The sequence below is a fragment of the Parasteatoda tepidariorum genome, chromosome 9, assembly GCF_982258835.1.
Source record: "Parasteatoda tepidariorum strain Cologne lab strain chromosome 9, Ptep-v5.0, whole genome shotgun sequence".
Lineage (NCBI taxonomy): Eukaryota > Metazoa > Arthropoda > Arachnida > Araneae > Theridiidae > Parasteatoda > Parasteatoda tepidariorum.
This window is the reverse complement of record NC_141763.1, coordinates 105,338,930-105,349,519: the sequence shown is the minus strand read 5'-3', so window position 1 is coordinate 105,349,519 and position 10,590 is coordinate 105,338,930. Positions and strand designations below refer to the sequence as shown.

General features: G+C 33.2%; 2 protein-coding genes across 2 annotated transcripts; both read right to left on the bottom strand.

The window, feature by feature from the left end:
- Positions 1–6,505: 6,505 nt before the first annotated feature.
- Positions 6,506–7,285, bottom strand: LOC147805190 (uncharacterized). Its single transcript, XM_087151559.1, has 2 exons — positions 7,234–7,285; positions 6,506–7,188 (listed from the first exon to the last, which is right to left on the bottom strand). Exons 1-2 carry the CDS (start codon positions 7,283–7,285, stop codon positions 6,506–6,508), a joined length of 735 nt encoding a protein of 244 aa, XP_087007685.1.
- A 1,147-nt stretch (positions 7,286–8,432) lies between these two features.
- On the bottom strand, positions 8,433–9,851 carry LOC107443940 (uncharacterized). The gene has a single exon (XM_087151558.1). The coding sequence runs from the start codon at positions 9,849–9,851 to the stop codon at positions 8,433–8,435; it is 1,419 nt and encodes a 472-aa protein (XP_087007684.1).
- Between the last annotated feature and the right edge of the window lie 739 nt (positions 9,852–10,590).

Genomic DNA, 10,590 nt, shown 5'->3' with positions numbered 1-10,590 from the left:
TTATACGCAATTTTATTCTTTACATGTAAGCAACAAAAGCATTTTGGATTCTTTCTACAGTGGGTAAAATAATTAATTTAAGCAATTCATGGTCCATCTAACGCAAAGGCTTAAGTTGATATACTTACTGTTTTTTTAACTTCTAAACTAATATGTCATTTTCCTGGCATTCAAAATTTGGTGAATTTCTATTTTTTTTTTTTTTTCCTTGAGGGAAATGTCAATGAACTGCACTGGTGTCTGTAAGATATTAATAAATGTAACTAAGTAAATATACAAAAAAAAAAAAAAAAAATTAGATTATTTTGAAGACTTGAAATTTAAAGAAAAGTTTTGCTCCGAATTGTCATGTTTCCAAAAAATCATCCATTTAACTGGAATCAATCATGCTTATAAATACGTATTAATTTGTAAATAACTGTAGATATTAAATGTTATAGTGTCGTCAATTTACTTAGCATTTATTCATCCAAAATCACATACTGTAGGAAAACTAAGCACTTACCCATATAATTTCTTATAAAATTACATTAGTTTAAGTAAACCAATTATTATAACTATGTAATTTATATTTTTCCAATATATAAGGTACATGCAATATTTCGAGCACTTTTTATCTTTCAGGAGAAAATAAAAATTTATAACGATGCAAAGATTTCCCTGAAATTTTTACTTATGTATCTTCAAAACCAATGAATTCCTATATGATTGTATTTTATAATTTTATAACCGTCGTTGAACAGCAGACCCAATTTTATGGGTTTACGACGACTAATAACTAGTTTAACCCCGCCCCCATAAGGGGGCATCCGGGGACACTCCGAAAGTTCGAAGTGCGAGCAACAGTTCAATCACATAAGCAAACATATTCAAAAGTTTCAAATTAGAGTTTTAACAAATAGGTAGAATATTAAATATGAAATCCAGAAAACAGCGTTACTTAGAAATGAACTAAATACAAACAAACATTACAAAGAAAATAAACAGCATCTTTCAGAAGAGATATTGATGTCGCATTTTCAGTAGGGGTGCAAAGTTAACAAAATGAAAATTTATTATAAATAGTAGTGGTTAACGTCATTATAAACCAAATTTATTAAATCAAGAATTCGCGATCGCAAAACTTGATCGCAAAATTTCTTAATAATTAGTTCCTTTCCTTTATCAACAAACTTGCATCTGATAACTTCCGATTTCGTGATCGCATACTGTTAAAGATGTGTGTAATAAGGTGAAATACATTTTTTTATTGTCTTCAATTCATTATACATTAAAGTGAAGTTAACATTGCTTCCAATGAATAAATGTGATTTCAGAACATGCAGAACTGTAATAGTTATAGAATATTCCTCTTCTTCATAGAATGATATAGATTTCTGTATCTAAATAGTTCTGTATCTAAATCGGAAGACAATAATAAAGAATCATCCAAATAGTATCCCTTGTGTTGATTATTAACAATTTTTTTATCGTTTTCTTTGTATTTATGTATTTTTTATATGAGGTTCATAACACCGTAAGTGTACTTTTTGTCTTGAACTGGAATACAAAAATTTATAATGATGCAAATCTTCCTAAATATTATCATTAAATAATCTTCAAAATATTGAAACACATGCTGTGCTATAGGGCTAAACATTTTACACGACATTTAATGCACATTTTATCTCTTTCGAAATACGATGCAAATATTTCCTAAAATTATAGCTCAATAATCTTCTTCCAAATCATTAAAACGTATAATTTCTTTAGAAAAAAAAAAAAAAAAAAAAAAAAACTACAATTTTCTTATTTTTAGTGAAAGTTCTCCCAAGAGATGTCACTGCAACCACGCCATTGACTATCTGCTCAAACCATCTTGTAGTTCTTCATTCCATCTTCGCCTCATAAAACTGTCTCCCTTTAAAAGGTCAGAAAAGTACACAATTTCCCTCTTCATTGTTCCATATGTCACAGTTAGACAGTCCCTTAACAGAAGCAGAAAGACCTCCCAGGTAAAGTGTTTGTCGTTAAGGACTTACCTGAAATTGGGGGAGGGGAGGGAGTGAGAGTAAGGCGCGTGAAAAAGCAGCAGGGTTGTATGGACGAGTAAGAGCAAAGCTTTGCCTTCAGGAACGCCGGATTTATTTTTCTAAGAGGACCCCCTCCAGACTGAACTTTAAACCAGTTTATCGGGAGAAAAGACAGTTAAATGTAATGACAGTTTGCACACCTTTTTTCCCCAAGGTTTGTAACGCCTTTATTATCTTATAACATCATCGTCTGTGGGGGGTTTAAAAAGAGTTAAAACACCTAAAACTATCTAATACGAGCCACCTTCAGTGACCAGCCTTTTAAGTCAGTAGAATATCAATTATTTCGAGATTTAAAATTGTACAGTCAAGACAATATATAAGTGAGCACAAGTAAGAATGGATTTAATTTTCGTCCTTTTCGCACTTTAAGGTGATTTTGGAGTATTTTTCAGATATGACGGTAATGAGTACCGTGTTGAATTTGTTGTATAGTGGACAAAAGAAAAGTAACACCCCTAATAACTCTTGGTTTGATGATGGGATCTTTGTGCAATAAGACTCAATTTCTATGGCTTAAGGGGGTGTCCTTAAATATGTTAATTAAAGTTACGAACCTGACACGGAAACATAGTTTCTCCTAATAAACAGATCTTTTTTTACCTACGGATTTGGATTCTTGTTCCTCAAAATAATGGGAGTGGCCGCAGTCTGGGAAATATTGTAACTTCCCAATAGTTTGGTCAGGGGAGTGATTTGGACTCCTTAATGTTAATTTTACTTTTTGCGCATTTCGTTGCATCTTTTAAGCGAAACGAAATTTTTTTTTTACTCAATTATAAAATTTGTTTATCCAAAGGTAATTTCCATGAAAAATTTTTTAATGATAATTAATTGTTTGTTATTATTATTTGTATTTGATTTAATAATAATGAAAAGTAGGTTTTGAATTGTAAATTATCTAAGTTTTTACTTTACTTTAAAAAATGCAATTTCACAAGACAAAATGTAAAATTTCAAGGAAATTGGTTGAATAGATCCTGAGAAATCGAGTTTGAAATCTACAACTTCGTTTAAAATTTAATTTCTTAGGAACTACTCCGTCGATTTCAGTCAAATGTTATATTTTGAAACAGAAAATTACATTCTTTAAAATGAATTGAAAATTTTTATACTTTGAAATTGAAAATTTCTTCAACTATTGTTAAATAAACTAATAAAAAATATTGAATGATCATTAATAGTTATTTTTTACATTTAATTATATTTTGACGAACGATATTTATAATTGTGAGCATAAGTTTTCGATCCATTCGAAAGTTTCGAAAAAAGCTCTCTCGATATGTGAAAATACACAAAAAGCAAGATTTTCTATAAATGGTCCAAACACTTCTCCTAGTTAACCATTCACTTATCCTAGCCACCCTATTTTGAGAGTCAGAAATCCAAATCCGTCGAAAAAAGTTTATTTTGAGAAAATGCATTTGTGTATCCGATTCTGTAACTTAAAACTTTGTCCGCGTTAATTAATTTGCATATTTGAGGACACTCCATTAAACCATTAAGATTGAGTTCTAGTAAGTGAAGTTATCATCATCAAATCAAAAAGTATTCGAAGTCTTCAGTTCTTTTCAATTTACTTTTTTTTCTCACAACTTATGATAAAGTTTTAAATAAAGAAATATGCTGATTGAGTCCATAACACTTTTGTAGCATATTAAAATGCAATTTTGTTGAAATCAAACTACGTACTTATGCACTTATTTGCCAGTATTTGTTTACAATTAAAGTGTGAGGTAATGAAATTTATTCTTTCACTAAAAGGAAATGAATTATAATCGTCATAAATTTCTTTAAGTTAAAAAAACACACAGATCTGAAACAGTAAAGAAAATATTTTAAAGTAAAAATAAATAAAAAATAATAATTTAGCTGAATGGGGCTGTTGAACTGCAAGACAAACGTAGACAAGAAAATGAGTTGAAAATTTAAAATTAGTCCTTACATTAATTTGATGCGTTTAATTGGTAATTAAAATAGATTTTCGATTGACAACCAGTTTTATTTTACTTTTTTATTATTTTACAAAATATGTTTTGCTGCAAAAAATTTTTCGTTTTCCAATATTAAGAGTCAAGATTAGAGGCGTAACTCATTTACGTCTAAATGTGAGTGTAAAACAGTTAACATTCTATTAGCCTGCGAATTCTTTTACGCACGCCTTTTTACTTCGGCTTTTAAATTATGAACTTAACATAGAGAAATGCAACATAGCGTAGGTAACAGTTTAACGTAGAGAAAGGAAAATATCGCAAATGATGCCCGAAAAAAAAAAAAAATTTTTAGCAAACAACAGAAACTGCCACGCCAATCAAAGACGCCATACAAAGGATATTAAGAAAAGTTTAATCTGTAACAACGGGTTTTAAAAATGGAATTTCGTATTTTTGATATTAATACGATTCACAGAATTTGCATAAACTACTTGAATCTGGATAGTGTTGATTCTTTACAAACCACTCCATAAAAATTTGCAAACTGCTGGAGAAAAAAAAATCAGTGCTCCTGTTGTCGTATGTATATATATATATATATACATACGATATATGTATATATATATATACGATATATGTATATATATATATATACGATATATGTATATATATATATATATATATATACGATATATGTATATATATATATATATATATATATATATATATATATATATATATATATATATATATATACGATATATGTATATATATATATATATATATATATATATATATATATATATATATATATATATATATATATATATATATATATATATATATATATATATATATATATATATATATATATACAAAGAGGACAAAAGAAAAAGAAACGAAGAAGATTAGGAAAAACAATAAGTTTTATTTACTGCGCACAAGCTGCGAGTAAATAGAACTCATGAAATAAGTTCAAAATGTAGAGAAAACAAGAAAAAAATTACAGAACAATGGAAAAAAAAAGGTGGGGGGAATGAAAAAAATAAGAAGAAACCGGGGAAAAAAAGAAAAAAACTAATAGAGGTCCGGAAACTAAAAGATATAATCTTTTCATCAGCTCAAACGATTATATCCGTAAAAAGGAATGCTTTCTAATGTTGTATCAATATAGCCAAAGCAAAATATATCAATACAATAGTGTGAGGAGCACTCAAAAATAATTTTTATAAATAATTACAACAAATAAAATAGAATACATTAAGTAAACGTATCACGTAAAAACAGAAAATAAAATTTAATTACAAAACAGAATAAAACATGAAAAGAAAAATATAAAGTGAGAAGCGAGTTCAAATGAATTTACATGAACGGGAAATTTTTCAAGAATGATTTGAAATATTTTCGCAACGAGATTGCCAGATTGCAAAATATGAAACCAAAAGCGCAAATTGAGGTAAAAACGTAAATAGAGGTGTTTTGTATTAAAGTGCGCTCTTATTGCAGTACCGAAGTGCGTTTGATATGTTTGTTACCAAGGATGGGCCCGAAAATGGATGTGTGCAAGGTAATATTATACTGAATAATTTAAAGAAGTTGACAATTAATAATTTTAGAAAATTAACATTTATTTAAGAAAAAAAAATAAAATAGAAAAGAGTGTGGGGAATACTAACATGAATTTAACTAATATGAGCCATCGAATAACGAGATAAAAACTAAATTGCCAAAATAAACTATTTATTAAAAACTTTAAAATAAAAACTGAATTATAACATACTTTCAAAATAGTTGGGGAAAGAAAACCACGAGCCCTGAAACGCTCAAAGGCCAAAATAAACATGCAGTTGCGGAATCGCTAATCCAACTGACTGGCGAGCAGTCAAAAATATTTTAGTCAGCAAGAGTCCCAGCGCGCATGCGTAACAAATCAACAAATAACAAAAGATTTCTCCTAATAAGTGATTATTCAACTACAGCTGAACATACCGCCGCCCTTGAAGTAACTAACTTCAACAATTAATGAAGTAAACAATTGAGTAACAAAATGAGCCAAATCACAACTTCCTAAACTTGTTCAAAACATTTAAATTACTAAAGAACACTTCAGAACAGTGTTTCAAGAAATATTAAATTTAGCAATCTTAAAAATATCTAATTGAAAAATTAAACAAGCATAACTCTAGAATCACAAAATCAATTATCTTAAAGTATAATGTGCTACCGTAAAGTGCTCGACTTCGCGCGCAGGTCGTTGGGCTACCGAAGCGGGGGTGCCATCCTCTCTGCACAGGATCAAAATTGTGATGGCATGTCTTCGGATCATCCTCAGGGATGTTTCCCAGACCGTCGCCAATAGCCCATTGTGCAGCTCTAGTGCGACGTAAATCAACAACAACAACATCTTAAAGCATAAATTTTGAAAATCACAAAAATATACGAAACTCAAACTTTAAATTATTCTAAGTAACTTAGAAATTTCAGAAATAATTGTAATAACTAAATAGTAGAATCTAGAGGCAATAAACATAACTTTACAATTGGTATTTTAATTATACCATTAACAGTTTTTAAAGATGCAACTCGTATCTTATCGTCACTGCCTGGAAATGTCTCAATAACTTTTCCTAAATTCCATTTTAGAGGTGGTAAATTGTCATTTTTTATGATCACTAAATCACCTACCTTTATGTTTTGTCTGCTGGCATACCATTTTGGACGATTTTGCAGCCGGGATAGATATTCGGATTTCCACCGATACCAAAATGTTTGTATCAGTTTTTGTAATAGATTCCATCTAGATAACCTGTTGTCAGGAAGAGATGAATAATCCCTCTCTGGTACTGATGTTAGGGATTGTCCTGTTAGAAAATGCCCCGGAGTCAAAGGAGCTAAATCGTTGGGATCACTTGAAATTGGTGTAATGGGTCTTGAGTTCAAGCACGCTTCAATTTGCACTAGAAGCGTGTAAAACTCTTCATAAGAAAGTATGGTGTGTCCCAGAATGCGGCGTAGATGGTATTTCACAGATTTATCACCTGCCTCCCAGATGCCTCCCATGTGAGGAGCTGACGGAGTGTTGAAATGCCAACTTATGTCATTGTCGGCTAGATGATGGGATACTTTATCTGTGTGGGTTATAGACCTCCAGTTGCGATCCTCTTTCAGTATTTTGGATGCACCTACAAAATTAGTACCACAGTCACTATATAGATCAGTTCACTGACCTCGTCTACTGATGAATCGCTTTAGAGCAGCAATGAATGCCTCTGAAGTCATATCACCCACTAGCTCCAGATGAATGGCTCTTGTTACAAAGCACACGAAGAGTGCGATGTACCCCTTGTAGGTGGATCTGCCTCTTCCTTTCGAAGCTTTTAGTGAAAATGGACCGGCATAGTCCACGCCACATTTTGTAAAGGCCTTGCATGGTAAAGTTCGATCTCTAGGTAGATCTCCATAAGCTGTTCCATGGTCTGAGCTTTATGTCGGCAACAAATGACGCATTTTTGAACGTGATGCCTTGCAACATTCCTAGCTGCAATGATCCAATACTTTCGAATTAGCACTGAAAGCATCAGTTGGGGACCAGCATGCAAGTACCTAAGATGAATATCAGACAACATCAAATCTGTTAACTTGTGTTGTTTGGGAAGTAAAATCGGATGCTTTTCAGTCTCTAATAGCTTACTGTGACGTGGTCTGCCTCCTACTCGAAGAATTCCTTTCTCGTTTAAGAAGGGATTTAGAGGAGCTATTTTTGATCTGCAAGATTTTTATGCTTAATCAAGGTTGCAATTTCATCTTGAAATGCATCTTTCTGCGCTTGGCGAATGAGGTGAATCAAGGCTGATTCTAATTCCTGAGCTGTTAAAAAGCCATATTTTCTCGAACTACCAGGTTGAGCATTAGAAGCAAAACGTTTGCAGTAGGCTAATACTCTCTTCAGTTTCGACAAACTTGAGTATTTGGCAAATGGAAAGATGCTTGTGTTCTCTGGTTGGATAGCGTGATGAATTTTCGCCGGTTTTGCTTCACTTAGTGTTTCCTCAGTCAAATCATTAACTGAAGAACTTGTATCTATATTAGATAAATCAGGACCTGTCCACCACAGATGATGGTAATTTAAGTCAATAGGATTGATTCCCCTGGTAGCACAATCTGCAGGATTGTGTTCGCCTTTGATATGATGCCATTGTGCTTGGGGAATTATATCTGACTCTATTGGCGACAAACGTTTTCCATCGACTAGGATTATCCAAGCTAAGATAATTTTGGAATCTGTCCAACAGTGAATTATTGGTGACTTCATGGAAAGAGATTCAAGAACCTGTTGTATTGTACGAGCTAAAAGTAATGATCCACATGGCTCCAGTCGAGGCAGGGAAATCAGCTTCAACGGCGTTACTTTAATTTTAGCTACCGCTTAACTTGTCATCGAATTCCCCAGGTTGTCACTAGTTCGTAAGTAAACTACACTGGCGCAGGCTTTCTCCGATGCGTCACAAAATCCAAGAACTTCAACATTTATGGAGTTCTTCAGCACTATGCACCTTGTAATTCTGATGTTCCTTAAGTCTTTAATTTTAGAAGACAGAGCCAACCAATCACGTTGAATCGTGGTCGGCAAAGTTTCATCCCAGTTTAGATTGTTCCTCCATAGCTTTTGCATTAGGATTTTTCCTTTAACTGTTACTGGTGACAACCAACCAAGTGGGTCAAAAATTTTAGTTAGTTCAGATAAGAGTTGTCGCTTCGTAACTGATGTAGATAAATTTTCAATCACGTTGAATGAAAAGCAATCAGAAGAAGGTTGCCATTGAAGACCAAGTGTCTTCATTTGGTCATCGATATCAATACGTCGAGGTGGGCTTATGTCTTTGATTAGAGGGTCTATTGTTTGAATTATCTTTGGTAAATTTGATGACCACTTCTTCACTTCTAAGCAACCCCTTTTCAAAAGAGATATAATTTCTTGTGCTAGCTGCATAGCTTTGGTTTCACTATCCGCACCACTCATTAGGTCATCAACGTAAAAATCTCGTTGAGCAATTAAAGCAGTATATGGAAAGTCCTTCGCTTCGTCGAGGGCAAGTAGCTTCAAACATCTAGTAGCTTGATACGAAGCTGAGGCTGTACCGTATGTTACGGTTCGTAACCTCCAGTCTTGAATTGGATCTAACGAGGATTCCCTCCAAACAATTCTTCGATAGTCCCTATCCATATCTTCGACATTGAATTGTCTGTACATTTTTACGATGCCTGCCACAATAGCTACTTGGTGGATGCGAAATCTAAGCAGTATGTCAGCAAGAGTATCCTGTACTACAGGTCCGACCAGAAGCTTATCGTTTAAGGATATTCCGTTTGAAGACTTGGCCGATGCGTCAAAAACCACTCGAAATTTTGTAGCACTAGTTTCATATTTCGTAACAGCATGATGTGGCAAATAAAAGGTCTCATGAACAGGTTTTAATAGTTCTTCTGGAGGTAACAATTCCATAGGTCCTAAGGACATATACTCCCACATAAAAGTTTTGTATGCTCTGTCTAGAGCAGGGTTGCGTTTCAATTTTCTCTCTATGCATTTCAAACGTTGAATGGCAAACTCTCTAGAGGCTCCCAATTCAGGACTTAAACTTTTAAACGGTAATCGAACAACAAATCTTCCTTCTGCATTTCTCATCGTAGCTTCTTGGAAGAGTTCTTCACAATACTTTTCAGATTCACTAAGAATTTTCTTACATGGAGTATGTTCAAGCTCCCAAAACGTTTGAAAATTCTTGTCGATATCATAGCAAGCAACGTGCAAATTTCTGACTTTCTTCGTAGGGGCAAAACTCATTTTTCCTGTGACCACCCATCCGAATACAGTTCGAAAGGCAGCAATATTGACATTAGCTGGCTTATGTTTTTCACCAAGAAAAACATTCGGAATTGCATCTGCTCCTAATAGCACGTCTATCTTGTTTGTCTAATTGAAATTTAGATCAGCAAGTTGTACTTTGAAGTAGGTAAACTCGTCAAAGTCAAGTTTGTGTTGAGGTAAACTACTTGTTGCCTTCTAAAGAACTAACGTGGATATATTTAAACAAAAGTTAGGATCCAGTCTTGAACCAATTTTATTTTATTTTATAACCGTCGTTGAACAGCCGACCCAATTTCATGGGTTTACGACTACTTACGTTCAACTCCGTAGCCTTGTAATTTTGAACCAATCCAGAAGACAAGGAAACTTCTGGATCAGTACCCCCAGAGGTATTGATTTGTTGTGGGAACATAGAGGACTTTGAGACTCGACAGATTTAATGTGCATCAGTCACCATTTACTACACGGGGAGTCTTCGGCCGGCGAGGATCGAACCCACGACCTCTTGGATATGGTGACCTACTGACCAGGCTATCCCGGCCCTAGTCTTGAACCAATTGTAATATTTACAAAGTTTTTAACTTTGGTCATGGGTTTCGCTGATAAACTTGACAAAGATATATTTCGGTTCATCCTTTTTAAACGCAAACGTTGAACTAAATCTTGATTGATAAAACTCAATTCAGATCCAGAGTCTATAAGTGCTCGGCAATCA

What these genes read in the sequence shown, in the direction of transcription:
- LOC147805190 (XM_087151559.1), bottom strand. Translation starts at nt 7,285, where the DNA reads ATGACTTCAGAGGCATTCATTGCTGCTCTAAAGCGATTCATCAGTAGA. An exon ending in GCGATTCATCAGTAGACGAG is followed by an intron (nt 7,189 to 7,233) that starts GTCAGTGAACTG and finishes CTAATTTTGTAG; the next exon opens with GTGCATCCAAAATACTGAAA.
- LOC107443940 (XM_087151558.1), bottom strand. Translation starts at nt 9,851, where the DNA reads ATGAGTTTTGCCCCTACGAAGAAAGTCAGAAATTTGCACGTTGCTTGC.